The sequence below is a fragment of the Tachysurus fulvidraco genome, chromosome 13 (genome assembly GCF_022655615.1).
Source record: "Tachysurus fulvidraco isolate hzauxx_2018 chromosome 13, HZAU_PFXX_2.0, whole genome shotgun sequence".
In the NCBI taxonomy this organism is placed as follows: domain Eukaryota; kingdom Metazoa; phylum Chordata; class Actinopteri; order Siluriformes; family Bagridae; genus Tachysurus; species Tachysurus fulvidraco.
Genome location: NC_062530.1, coordinates 10,686,323 through 10,700,993, shown reverse-complemented (window position 1 = coordinate 10,700,993; position 14,671 = coordinate 10,686,323). Strand labels below are relative to the sequence as shown.

Below are 14,671 nucleotides of genomic sequence, written 5' to 3'. Positions count from 1 at the left end.
CTGGATAGCGTGCCAACTCATCACGGGGCACAATCACACTCAGTCACTGATTTAGTGATGCAAGACAGCCTACAACACAACTACAATCTTTTGACTGGAGCACAAAACCAGAGTACCCAGAGGAAACCCCAGAATAATGGGGAGAACTTCATGCACACAGGACAAATCCCGGAGATACACGGCAGTCATGCTAATCACATGGCCCTTGCCTTCCAAAGCTCTTATTTATTATTCACTCAAATACATTGTGGTAGACAACTAAAACCACTATCTTTCTCAATGTGTCCAAATATTTAAGGATCTGGCTTGTAAGTCGTGCATCAATAGAATATACATTTTCTTGCGGTCGGTTGAAATTTGCTTGTGTTTACAGGTTGATGGCGGTCTGGAGTGTTTAGTGGAGATCTGCAGCATTGTGTCCGAGTCAGATGTGTCCTCATTCGAGATTCAGCACAGTGGCCTTGTGAAGCAGATGCTGCTCTATTTAACCTCCAACAGTGAGAGAGACGTCGTCAGCAGGGACGAGAGGATCAAGAGATTCCTGCACATTTTCTACGGCAGTCCTGTGAGTTTTGGCACCACCTGGTGTCTACAGAACCTTATTACACCTCCTCTGATCTTAGTCTGATCATGTTCTCCACATCTCAGCTGTTTTTATTCTGTGACTTTTATGGTTGTGGGATCGTTTGACTGACATGTTGAAAGAAGGAGTTCATAGTCCATACTGAATATTATTAATAGCAAATTAAACCTTTGCTTGTAAAAAGTGGTATCAGAGGATCTTTTCATTTTAAAACTTTAAGCACACAAAAGAGTGAATCATTAGAGTAACAATGTCTGGCATAATGTGTGATCTGCTTGGCTTAAATCTATTTTTTCTCTCTATTAAATGCTGCCAGTTTTTTGGAGGTTTAGCATCACATTAGAGAAAGTCTAGAATAAATACGACAGGATTGAATACAGACTTCTCCACTGCAAAGAGATCATGATGTTGATTACATGCCACGATATTCAGTTTTATTTACAGCATTTGGCAGGCATATACGCTGTTAAATGCTAAAAAAAAACAGTGTAGGCTTTATCGTTCAAAAGTACGCCAAAAGATTATTTATTTGCCAAGAAAATGAGAGGAGATGATTGGCAACCGATATAATTTACAATCTCTTCCCTTCCTGGAATCTGTGTCCTCTTCCTAAACTTGTGCTCTTTTCTAACGTGGAGCTCCCCCACTTTCTTTCAGGAAAAAAATGGGCAAGTCATTATAATGTTGTATCAAAATGTCCATCAGTATCTCTTTAACTTGGCTTAGTAATGTTGTGGCAGTCTTGTTAGTGCTCTGTGAACTTTGAGGTGAGTTTTTGTGAGGGTTTTTTTTATACACAACAGTCTCAAAGGGTACACAAAATGGTGTGGATAAACATCTGGAGAACATCAGTTCCATCATAATAATTGTGTGTGCATGCAGGTTCCTGGGCAGGAGCCACTGTTCCGTTTGGAGCCAACAGAAAATGGGTCGCTGCTGGCACTTGTGCACAAAATGAACAGTTGCCTGAGTCAGATGGAGCAGTTTCCTGTTAAAGTGCATGATTTTCCCAGTGGGAATGGTAACGGCAGCAGGTAAAGCTTCAGTTCAACTCAATTATTTTCCATAAATCTTACCCCCTAACCCCTAAAACGGAAAAAGACACCAGACAAGCTCAAAATAATTTGCCATAGGAAAAGAGAGACTTTAAAAAAAAAAAACATTTCCATTTATATATATATATATGTAATTGATGTTTTGCCAAGAATGTGTGATTGTGTGTGTTTGCAGAGGTTCTCAAGCACTAAAATTCTTCAACACACACCAGCTGAAGTGCCAGCTGCAGAGACACCCAGACTGCACCAACGTGAAGCAGTGGAAGGGGGGGCCTGTTAAAATTGACCCTCTCGCTTTAGTGCAGGCCATTGAGAGATACCTTGTTGTTAGAGGTGTGTGTCTTAGTTGAACATGAGACTCACTTAATATTGTAAACCTTTCGTATTCCAATGACGTAACCCAGTTTCGTGTGTGTTCTCATCAGGATACGGCCGAATCAGAGAGGAGGACGAGGACAGCGATGACGATGGATCAGACGATGAAATCGATGAGTCACTTGTATGGGTTTAGTCTTGTTTTGTGTTGAGTCCTATAGCACGTAAAACAAACCACCAATCTGACATCGTGATTTCCTAACCTTAGTCTTAGTTTAAAAAGGATTAGACCATTTTATCATAACCAAGCATAACTAGAATTAGAAAGTAAACATTGACGCTAAACTGTTGCATTGCATTGTCGACAAAATGCAGTTCGCTCTGTAGTGCACTGGGTCATCACATGTTCTCTAAATCATTTTCAGTGCAGAGAAATGCAGTCGTTTTTTCCCCGCCATGTCCGTGACCTCTGTCCTTTGACCCTTGCACAGGCGGCACAGTTCCTGAATTCTGGCAGCGTGCGCCACCGGCTGCAGTTCTACATTGCTGATCACCTGCTGCCCTACAACATGACTGTGTACCAGGCGGTGCGTCAGTTCAGCCTGCAGCCAGAGGAGGAGCGGGAGAGCACCGACGACGAGGCCAACCCTCTCGGTCGTGCCGGCATCTGGACCAAAACACACACGATATGGTACATACACACACCATTTAGTATATTGTTTATTTTCTTCTCTAAACATTACAATCTGATTCAAATATTCATTTACATGCCATTTAGAAGGTATTTAATTCGATCGAGAAAGAAGTTGGATTCAAGGGTTTCACTGCAGGTTTATTATACTATACTTTTTTCTTTACTTTTACTTTTTCATATATCTACATCCCAGCCTTTAATCTGATCACAATTTCATTTGGCCCAAACTGAATTATTGATCAGGTTACTAACCGTCAGTACATTCACATGCAACCAAATGATCTGACCTCGATTAAACGAACATGCCGGTCTCTCTTGTGTTTGTGCACTTATTACAGCTGTGAACTGCCACACTGAGTACATTTTTGCAAATTTTCCCGCATGTGTGCAGGTATAAGCCGGTCAGAGAGGATGAGGATGGCTGCAAGGACTCCGTAGGAGGGAAAAGGGGTCGAGCACAAACGGCTCCCACTAAAACTTCACCGCGTAACGCTAAAAAACAGGACGAGCTGTGGCACGGTACAGACGTTTCATCTGCACTCACCGTCTTCATTTTATCTTATAGTAACTAAGTAGCTAGTACATATGTTTAGACTTGTAATCCTTAGTTTCTTCCTTATATTCACTTGTCACATGTCGTAGCCTCCAGGACTAGGAATGGATGAATATCTGTATCTAATACAATATAATCAGGTGCTCGAAGATTTGATTGAAGTTATTCTCATTGTAGTCTTGAACCATGTCCGCTGTCCTGCTGCTTGTCCCTGTAAACCATCAGCTATTATTGAAATTTAACTACCATCTATTTTGTTTAAAATGCAGTCGAATGCTCAAATTGGAACCCTCTTTTCTCCAATTGCAATGACAAGTACATTCTCTTTGACTCATTACTTACATCTGATGGATTTGTGTGTGTGTGTGTGTGTGTGTGTCGTAGACGGTGTGTGTCCGAGTGTCAGTAACCCGTTGGAGTCGTACCTCATATCTGAACCTCCAGAAGGTATTACGTTCGACGACCCCTCGCTGGAGGTCATTCTGCTGTTGAGGGTTCTGCACTCCATCAGCAGATACTGGTTCTACCTCTTCGATGTGAGTGTGTACATGTACAGCTGCTCTGGATCCCAGTAGTACTGGTTTCAATACTCTCATGTGACCCCTGTCTTGTAGTAAAGGAATACAATTAAAGCCAAAAGTTTTTAACAACAAACGTAATCAAATTGAAACTGCCTGTAAGATTCAGAATGTAAGTACACACACTAATTTACTTAACATAGTAAATGTATTGTATATATAGTTTGTATGGTTTTAGCCTTTGGGTACTATATGTGTATTTGGCTTCAGTTGTAAAATGGACTGACCTTGAAATTGTGCAAAAGATTTGTTCGCTAGTTAAGTAACGTAGAGTCTTGCCACTCCATGCCCAAGTCTCTCTGGTCTTCTCGATCCTTCGGAGAAGTGGGCGAGGATGATTTGGAGGCAGTAGTGGAGTGTAGGGCTGTGGTCAATGATGAGCTGTGTGAAATAATCAGTTAAAAAGTTTCCTCATTTGGATATTTTGGTATGTTTTCAGAATGCTGTGTGTAAGGAGATCATTCCCACTAGTGAGTTCATCAACAGTAAACTGACAGCAAAAGCAAACAGACAGCTGCAGGATCCACTTGTGATCATGACTGGAAACATCCCACCCTGGCTCACTGAGCTGGGCAAGACCTGGTATGCACACACGCTCTTACACACACACACATTTCCCCTCGCTGTATTTGCACTGTTTATTTTTGATAAAATCTTTTTTTCACACCCTGATAGTGTTTTTTTTTTTTCTTTTTCTTTCCTCTTTTGCACTGGAACTCCTGTTACACTCCTGCACATTGTGATGTTCCTGTTGTTATTGACTGCATTACTTATGGCTCTTGTTGTGTCTTTCTAGTCCGTTCTTTTTCCCATTCGACACGAGGCAGATGTTGTTCTACGTCACTGCGTTTGATCGTGACCGCGCCATGCAGCGTCTGCTCGACACCAACCCTGAAATCAACCAGTCCGATTCTCAGGACAGCCGTGTAGCACCACGCCTTGACAGGAAGAAGGTGTGTGTTTCTGCTGCTTGTAACTAACTGCTGAATTAAAGCGATAGCAAACAGAATATGCTTATTTTGCCTCTGTTTGCCTGTAGCGGACGATAAACAGGGATGAGCTGTTAAAGCAGGCAGAATCTGTGATGCAGGATCTGGGCAGTTCCAGAGCCATGCTGGAGATTCAGTATGAGAATGAGGTGAGCTTCTCAATTACACATCATTAGTGATGCTCCGATTGATCGGCCACCGATCATGATCGGCCGATGCTGGCTAAAAATAGCTTGATCGGCGAACCACAAAAGCGCCGAATTAGTTCTCCCGTCTGGAAGTTTTTCAAAGTGTCCGATAAAGACGTAAAGTTAGCCGGTTGCAATGTATGTCGTGATGAAATCCCTCGAGGTGGAAGCAAGCAACGGCATTTTAATACCACTAACATGATTAGGCATCTTAGAACACGCCATACAACTGAATATGCCGAGTATAAGAAACTAAACTAGCCGAAGCCAACAACATCCCCATCTGTCAACCAGCCGACTGTGAGTGATGCGTTTAAACGACGTGAACCATACAGCAGGGATAGTACGAGGTGGAAAGACATCACGTTAAGAATTATGGAATTCATAATTTGCCTCGACGAACAACCTCTATCCGTTGTGGAGGATAAAGGGTTCCGTCACCTGCTAAGCTGCCTTGATCCACATGATACGACCCCCCAGGCAGGAAATACCTAACTGTGTCTCCCCACACTGTACCAAACAGTGAACACAAACATTGACAGGCTTCTGAAGGATAGTGTATATATTAGCTTCACAAAAAATATTAAAACAAATTTAATATAAATGTTTTATATTTATAAATTTGTAAATTTAGTAAATATTTTAAAATTTTACAAGTAGCCTGGGCCTGTGTAACCTCATACCATCCCAAGTTCCTCTGGTTGGTAACTATCTGCTTGGCCTCCTTGTTTCTCTGCCTTGTTATTTAGAAAGGATGGCATTGGCTTTCAGTAGCTTTCATTATTTTATTTTTTGGATCTGATGTAGTTGGTTCCTCGACTACATCAGACGCTCATAATAATAACAGAAAAAAAAAACACTTGCCATAGTTTTGTCCTTTGTGGCAGTAGCCAATTTTGGTGTAACAAGTTTTACATTTTGCTGCCAATTATAAAATGTAATCAGTGTATTAAGAGGCTACATCCCATTAAGCTGATCTGATGTGTGTTGGTCTGCCTGACCCCTCTTTGTTTGGAATAATTTTAAGTTACTCTGCCTTATTTGGGAAAGATGGATTACAGTAGCCTTGAGTTCTCATTTTCTAAAATAAACACTTGGTGGTTTTCAAGGTCTTGACTTTAGCCTATTTATACAGTTTTTTTCCTCAATACAGTTTATTTAGAGTTAATTTCATTTCTAATAATGGTGCAAACTCTGCTAGATTATAGACAAAAGATTCCCATTCCCCTGCCATTCTATGATCGGCTATCGGCAGATCATGATCTTGGTAATCGGTGATCGTCCCGAAAAATGCTGATCGGAGCATCTTTACGCATCATGCCAGCTAGCTAATTAGGTTTACCCCAATAGCTTAAAATAAATTGTGCTAAGAGAGTGCTTACTCGATGTGCACAGTAATAGTGCTAATTCAGATTAAATGGCTGTCTGTATCACTGCTTCTGTCACAAACCGTCACTCTCCCCATCACCATACAAAACTGTAGAGTTCCTCTAGATTGTTCGAGCGGTTGTGGGCGATTTGATGGGTATAAGTAGTAAAATTCAAGTCTTGAACTTTTCTCCTCGAGATATGAATAATGGGAAAATGGATCCAGGCATATCAGACTACACGTTAAAATGTGTGCGCTCGGAGTTTGTTTGAAAGTCTGCACAAACTGTAAGCCAACTGAACATAGCCATGTGTGCCAGTATTTTAAGCTTAAATGAACATACAAAGGAGCTTGAGTGTAGGCCAGAGGGTGTTCAAAACCTCCCAAACAAGACAAGCAGAACCTCAAATGTTAAATGGCATTAGGTATTTGGCCCAATTAGAAGATTAAGGTTTTTTAGCAAGATAAAAGAGAAACAGTCAGAACTGACATTGTTACAAATTAACATTTATGATATTTGACTTCTTGCTATGGTGATAAAGGAAAAACCTGAACTCTTTCTCCCTTTCTCTTTTTTTCTTTCTCAGGTGGGGACAGGACTTGGCCCGACACTGGAGTTCTACGCTCTTGTGTCTCAGGAGCTGCAGAGAGCTGATCTGGGTTTATGGCGAGGAGAAGAGGTCACTCTTGCCAACCCTAAAGGTCATTACACTCGTTATCTCTTTGCATTACGCTTTTATTCTCAAACTCTGCTCCACAAGCGTAACCTCTTGTCTGCTCCATGTCACTTTCTGTCTGTAGGGAGCCAGGAGGGCACCAAGTACATGTTCAGCTCTAGAGGCCTTTTTGCTGTGCCTTTTGGGCGCAGCACCAAGCCAGCTCACATTGCCAAGATCAAGATGAAATTCCGCTTTCTTGGAAAACTCATGGCTAAAGCCATCATGGACTTTAGACTGGTAGGAGTTCTCTTACACTCTAACACTGCCACCAGAACTAATCCCACTGTAGTTTTTACCTTAGTTCCACTGTAACAAGTGCAAAATGATGTTATGAACAATCGAATGTGCCTGTGCAAATTGTCGCCATTGCTAATAACGATTATAAACGATTGTGTATGCAGCTGGATCTGCCCCTGGGCTTGCCCTTTTACAAGTGGATGTTGAGAAATGAGTCATCAATAAGCTCTCACGATTTGGTGAACATCGACCCTGGTGTGGCCAAATCCATCCAGCACCTGGAGGACATCATTAGGCAGAAGAAGAGACTAGAGCAGGACAAATCCTACGTATGAACACACCTACACACTACTTTTCTGTGTGAATGAGGACAGTTTATGGCTTTTAGATTAATGTTGTTGCCTGGTAACCGTGTTCACATGATTTAGGCTGCATAGGGTGAGTGACTGCGAGTGGTTTGTGTCACGAGTTTGACTAGTAGTCCAAGTGTATGTCCAGCTTAAGTAAAATATTTAGAATTTGCAACGCTCCCAACCCCAAAATCAGCTTCTGAAGAATGCATCTCTGTCCGTTTTCTTTCTTAGACAAGGGAGATGCTACAGCAGGCTCTGGAGAGTTTAAATATGAATGGCTGTTCAGTGGAGGATTTAGGGCTGGACTTCACATTGCCAGGGTTCCCTAACATCGAGTTGAAGAAGGGAGGCAAAGACATCCCTGTCACCATACACAATCTGGAGGAGTACCTGAGGGTGAGTTACACACCATGCACCTGAAAGCACCTACCATACAAATCAGGATACACAACCTGGAGTCACACGTAAGGGTTAGTTACAGTGTGCGTGTCTCTGTACCCTTTACTCTTCACCCAAATCTACACACATGCCGTCCCTTAAGTATTTGCTACAGTGGCATGGCGTAGACTCCACAAGACCTCTGAAGGGGTGCTGCGGTATCAAGCAGAGAGGCTGTCCTTTCTTTTCCACCAATATTTAGCGTGTGATAGATAAGGTATAGGTTCTATTGGGTGTACAGAGCATAAGCAATCCTCCCTACACTCACTAGAACCTGTACCTTATCTACCACACACTAACTAATGGTGGAAAAGACAGGATAGCCTTTCTGCTAGAGGAGCATTTGAAAGACACTATTTGTGTTTTTGGATACACTGATAAATGTTTGTGTGCATGTGCAGTTGGTGGTGTACTGGACTTTAAATGAGGGCGTGTCCCGACAGTTCGAGTCATTTAGGGAAGGCTTCGAGTCTGTTTTCCCGCTCCACCACCTACAGTACTTCTACCCTGAAGAGGTGAGTTGCACTCTTCTTTTGATTTGTTCCTGTCCTGTTTCTCTGTCTGCTTCTTTATCTGTTAATCGCCTCTGCGTATCTGCCTGTCCTAGTTGGATCAGTTGTTGTGTGGCAGCAAATCGGAGACGTGGGACGTCAAAACTCTGATGGAATGCTGCAGACCGGATCACGGGTACACACACGACAGGTACAAACCCCTTCGTCTTTTTTTTTTCTTTTCTTATTTCTTTTATTTTTTTAAAGAAAATTCACAGTCCCACCTTGTGTGCATGTTGAGTAACAAAATGGCGGTTTGGCCGCATTTGTACAATTAAACAATAATAAAATAAAATTAAAAATTGTTTGTGTTTGTGTGTAGCCGGGCAGTGCGATTCCTCTTTGAGGTGTTGAGTAGTTTTGATGCAGAGCAGCAGAGACTCTTCTTGCAGTTTGTGACCGGGAGTCCAAGACTGCCAGTAGGAGGTGAGAAACATTTTATATAGCAGCTTACTGTGAAGCAAGAAAAGCATGGTCACATCTGGGTGGCATAAGTGTAGCTGTGTAGCTCACTCGACGTGTGCTCTACCTTTTGTTAGCTCATACACCATAACTTTCCAGAGCTTTAAGTTTTTTTTTTTATACATAAAATTGTAGGCACCTGTTTTTATTACTTATAAGCATGACTATAGTGTAGTTTACTTTCCGTTTCCCCTTTTTATTTTTCATCACAAGGTTTCCGGAGTTTGAATCCTCCCCTGACAATTGTGCGCAAGACGTTTGAGTCAACGGAGAACCCAGACGACTTCCTGCCGTCAGTGATGACGTGTGTAAACTACCTGAAGCTTCCGGATTATTCCAGCATCGAGATCATGAGGGAAAAACTGTTAATGGCGGCACGGGAGGGCCAGCAGTCTTTTCACCTGTCCTGATCTCTCACATACTTACACAAACATACACGCGCGCACACACACGCACATACACGCACACATACACACACATATACACACACACACACACGTATACACACACACACACACATACACACAAAGCAAAATGCCTTCTACCAACCTAAACACATCGTCATGACTTCCTCCCTCCTTTTGTTTTAGTTCTCCCTCTGTTTTTGTTATTGGTACAGCTGCCTCAAAAAGCAGCTGCTTCTGGAAGGAAAAAAAAGAGACTTCTGAAGTTGTATGTCTGCTACAGGGGAAAATAAAATAAAACTAAATGTTACAAGACTTGGAAATAAAATGACTGCCTCTTCAGAGCAAATCTTGGAGACAAAATGGCTGCCCCTTCAGCGCAGATCTCGGATATAAACTGGCCGTTTCTTCAGAGCAGATCTAGGAAATGAAATGGCCTCCTGTTGAGCAGATCTAATCAGTAATATCAGTAGCCAATTTGTGTGCAAGGAAATCAAATGTAATATTTAAAGAAAATGGGGATGTGTGTGTTTTCCTGTCATGGTGGTGAGTGATGTCATCACTGTGTTTCCATCCAGCAGGCAGTGTGTGTGCAAGCGTGCGTGTGTGTTCTCTTACAGCTCCAAAGATCATTTGTACAGACCAACGTTGCTCATTCTTCACATTCTTTATTGTGCGTTACATCTTTCTTTTTCTCCCCCCTGTACGAAAGTTGCAGTTGGTTCAATGCAGGTAGTGATGAAAGTGTAGGATCTATAATTGTATTATTATTATTATAATTATTGGTTTATTTGGTTTTTTTTTCGTTTGTTTTTTTAATCATCAGAGTGAAGTGGACTTCTGGCCAACGTTTAAAAGCCGCAAGTGTCTACTCCGGATAGAAGTTGGATAGAGTAGACCCTTCTTTATTTTCTCGCTCTTATGTGGTTAGGTCATATGACTCGCAGGGTTATAACTAATCCTGCCATGTAGCTGAGCGCTTAAAAAACGTTAGAAAATTGGCTGGTTTCATTTTAGTGTTTCATGGCCAGATGACATTTCCGGGAAAAAAAAAAAAACATTTATGGAATAAAATTTATATGCAGTTCTCACACCTGGTTTGAGGTGCGACTGTGCTTTTTTTTTTTTTATTTTCTATATTTTTTCTCCTCTTGCTGTAGTTTATTATTCTGTTTTGTTTGCACTGCTGGCTTGGATTGGAGCGTGGTGGTGTGGTGTGTGCGCTACAGTGTGTTGCCTGCCTTGAGGGTGGCGTGCTAGAGTTCACTCTCCTCACCCCCGAACCTTTATCTGCTGGTTTCTAAGATCTGCAATAATTTACTGCATCAGGTTCTTGTTTTTACCTGGACACATAAATAAAGCAACTGTTTGACTCAGTGTGCAGCCTGTCAACGCTTCTTCACCCAAAAATGCTTCAACACCAAAATACTCCTCATTAAGATCTGCTTTCCTCTTAGTTGGAGCTCGTTCATGGTCTTCGTCTTCTGTCAAGCTAGGTAGTCTGACAAGGCCGAGGTGGAGGCGGACCTGCTCGTTACTGTTGCTGAGAATGAGGCTAATGCTTCAGCCAGGTTCTAAACATATTATATGGAATATGTAAAGTCAAAAGTAATGGTGGAAGTATGACCAACCAAACTTCTCCTATTAACAAGTCCTATTAACATCGAGTTAGAACAGGTGACTTTTAGAAGAATTTTAGAATATTTTATATTGGTGTATGAGTGTCAGTATTTTCTAACCGATGGCTTCATGCTGCTTGGTTAAAAGGCAACATATAATATCATACAACACAATTTTAATAAAGTTAAAATCAGCCTGGTCAAATGATGTTCTATTTAAATTATAATCCACAAGGTGATACCCATTTTAACCCCCCCAAAAAGTGCCATGTAAGCTGTCTCCAAACAACTTTTTGGTCCTAAGGTGCTGCGTTGGTTGTTGTGACATGTTATCTTGGTAAATCAAAAGAACTGAAATATATCCCTTGTTGCATATTTAACTGGCCTAATTATACACCTGAGAACTTCCCAGACCCAGCTCTGACCTGCTATCCACATAATGACCATATTCCTGGGATCTGCCCATTTGATGATTATCACTTTATGGAAGGTCTCAGTTTAAGAAACATAGTTTAATTTAATTAATCTACATTTAAAGCAGCAATATGTTACAATAGTCAATTCAATAAAATGTATTTTAATAAACATTGGTGGTTTGGTTTATAAATAATGACTAGTAAGGCTGTCAAGGCTCCTGGGAGGAGGTGGAGAAGTAAGTACTGTAAGTGGAAGTACCAATGGAAATATCTAGAGGCAGCTTTACACAGAACAGCTTATAAAGTGTTAGACCACCCAAGCTCTCTGTTGCAGCTCTCATAAGAGTTCCACACCGCCTCTGGAAGCTCCATCAGTTCAAGAATTGTGCATCAGGAGCTTCATGAAATTGGCTTCCATGGCTGAACGGCTGTACACAAGCCTGAAATCACTGCAAGTGTCAGCTGGAGTGGTGTAAATACTGTAACACTGCAGTGGAAACACGTTCTCTGAAGTTATTTATCACGCTTCACTGTCTGGTAGTCTGAGCGATAGATCTGTATGTGGCAGATGCTAGGAGAGAGCACTTACCTACCTCAGTGGGTAGGATAATAGTCTGGCTTGTGAGTTTTAGTGAATGATCATCCTAATGCTATGGCATATTAATGCATTTTAGATAATTATGTGCCTCCAGTTTATGGAAGGCCGTTTGCTGCTCCAGCACGACACTCTGCCCCTGTGCAAAGCAAGATCCCTAATGAGACGGTTTGATGAGCTTGGTGTGGAGCAACTCCAGTGGCCTGCACAGAGCCCTAAATGTAGATCTCTTATTTAGAGAAGTATTTAGATTCTTGGATAAGACACTCCAAGACACTGGAACTTGACTTGCAGACCTCTTATTGCCAATTTTACTGATTGGCTGAGATTTTAAAAGCTTGTGTGTGTATAAGTTCTCACAATGTTCTGTGGTTGCCAGACTACATACCAAGCCATGAAGTCCAAGGAATTATATGTGGTCATCTGTAACCAAATTGTCAGGATACTAGATCTTGGCAAGACTTTACAACCATTTCGCAAGCTTTGAATGTCCAGATTAGCACAGTGTGGTCCATCTTTGTCAAATGGGAGAAATGTGTAACCAGCAGGACTTCTTGTCAAAAACTGAACAAGGGCTTTAGCCAGGGAGCTTTGGATGGGAGAAACTGCAGGAAGCACAACCATCTCAGAAATTTGCCATCATTCAAGCCTTTATGGCAACGAAGGAAGACTATGAGTAAACTGCACATTACAGACACATGGCTTTTATGTAAAAAAATATATATATATAAATATATTTTTGCTGAATATATGGTAAAAAAAAAAAAAAACCCCAACAACAATAGTATGGCTCATCAGCTGGCTAATACCATCCTGAAAATGAAGCATGGTGTTGTCAGCATCACACCATAGGATGCTTCTTTAAATGCTAAAACATTTTTTGGTTTTTATACTTTATTCCTGTGATTTTAGCCATTAGATATTAAATAATAACAATAAAATGTGTACAATATGAAGTGATCTTGGCCACAGAGTTGTAAGTGACATAGAATGAATATTGACACGCTATCTTTCTGAAGCATTTCTCCAGTATGCATGGCCTGTTCCTCACCACTATTTTGTTCATATCACATCACATGTAAATGATGCCTAATGTCCGATGAGTCACAAAATCACTTACTGTATACAATAAACTGTATTCAACTCATAATATACAACTACAGTGTTGCTTGAATTCCTAAAAAGAATCATATTTTTCTGCATAAATATGACCCAAAACAGATTTTTGAACTTAAAGTCTTAAAACTAAAACAAAATGAACACAATCAGGTAAATGAGCCAAAAAATATTATACTACTTCATTTAATTATTGAGAAAAATAATCCAGAATTACATATGTGACTTGCAAAAGTATGTGAACCTTTGCTTTCAATACCTATTGTGAGCTCTTGTGCAGCAATAACTGTAAGTAAAGTTTCCAGTAACCTTTGAACAATTCTGAACAACATCTTAGAAGAATTTATTCCATTCATCAGTAAAGAAGAGCTTCGACATTTGGATTTTGGTGGGTGTCTTCAAATGAACCGCTTGCTTCAGGTCCTTGCACGATTTTTTGGACTTTAAATTAGCCATTGGAAAACATTATCTTTGTTCCTCTTAAATCATTTTTGGTAGACAGATTTGGGTGCTTGTGATCGTTGTCTTGTTGTATGCCCCATTTTCTCTAGAGATTCAGTTCATGGACAGATGTCTTGCCATTTTCCTGTAGAGATCACTGGTATAATTCTGAGTACGTTGGTCCATCAATGATGACAAGCTGGCCTGGCCTAGATGCAGCAATACAGGCCCAAAGCACGATACCCCACCACCATGTTCTATTAAAAGCTATATTTTGGTCTCATTACTCCAAATATTATTTTTTCCAATAGTCCTCTGGATTGTTCACATGATCTTTAGCAAACCTTGCAACTCTCCCTTGCACACTGAGGTTGTTCAGTGTTCACCTGATGGCAGGCTCATGAACATTAACATTAGCCAAAGTAAAAGAGGCCTTTAGTTGCTTAGAAGTTACCCTGGGTTCCTTTCTGACCCACCAAACAAATGTGCAACCTTTTCTTGCAAAGCAGCTTGTTGGTGCAGCAGTGATCCTCATGGATCACTGGAAAAAAGATGAATTAGAAGTCTTGTCCACTGAAGGAAATCTTTTAAACAATTACATTCTCTCTCCTTAACACGAAAAGAAATCCATAGCCCATGCTCTAAACCCACCAGCAGTAAATATGGAAATATACTGCATGAGAGAAAACAAACATGCACACATGAACTGTGGTCACCATGGAAACCACTGCCATCATAACCAAGACCCTGGGGAGATCTCTCTACACACTTGCACTCACATTCCCTAAGACAGAGTAACACTTGAAATGAGGGGTGTGTGTATGTGTCATCAGTTATGTCTGTGATTCAGCATCCTCCATCTCCCTGTCAGTCTCCACTCCTCATATACCATATATATCTCCCTCTCTTGGTCTGGCTCAAGTAGAAACTTCTCTCTGTCACTCTTTGGCTTTGTCTCTCTTTCTCTCTTATTCTATCTTTTCTTTCTCTCTCTCC

At 41.1% G+C, this 14,671-nt stretch overlaps 1 protein-coding gene across 7 annotated transcripts in view; it reads left to right on the top strand.

Annotated features, from left to right (window-relative positions):
- trip12 (thyroid hormone receptor interactor 12) overlaps positions 1-10,865 on the top strand; it is a 42,331-nt gene extending 31,466 nt beyond the window's left edge. For all 7 annotated transcript variants that reach the window (XM_047821997.1, XM_047821995.1, XM_047821998.1 and 4 more), the window contains exons 26-43: positions 374-565; positions 1,466-1,617; positions 1,814-1,971; positions 2,064-2,137; positions 2,445-2,644; positions 3,039-3,166; positions 3,585-3,736; positions 4,218-4,360; positions 4,575-4,731; positions 4,818-4,916; positions 6,912-7,026; positions 7,126-7,280; positions 7,445-7,609; positions 7,865-8,029; positions 8,473-8,586; positions 8,679-8,773; positions 8,945-9,048; positions 9,298-10,865. In XM_047821997.1, coding sequence (XP_047677953.1) covers positions 374-565; positions 1,466-1,617; positions 1,814-1,971; positions 2,064-2,137; positions 2,445-2,644; positions 3,039-3,166; positions 3,585-3,736; positions 4,218-4,360; positions 4,575-4,731; positions 4,818-4,916; positions 6,912-7,026; positions 7,126-7,280; positions 7,445-7,609; positions 7,865-8,029; positions 8,473-8,586; positions 8,679-8,773; positions 8,945-9,048; positions 9,298-9,494 — 2,565 coding nt within the window. In that variant the 3' untranslated portion in view covers positions 9,495-10,865. The remainder of the gene's footprint in view (positions 1-373; positions 566-1,465; positions 1,618-1,813; positions 1,972-2,063; positions 2,138-2,444; positions 2,645-3,038; positions 3,167-3,584; positions 3,737-4,217; positions 4,361-4,574; positions 4,732-4,817; positions 4,917-6,911; positions 7,027-7,125; positions 7,281-7,444; positions 7,610-7,864; positions 8,030-8,472; positions 8,587-8,678; positions 8,774-8,944; positions 9,049-9,297) is intronic.
- The last annotated feature ends 3,806 nt before the right edge of the window (positions 10,866-14,671 follow it).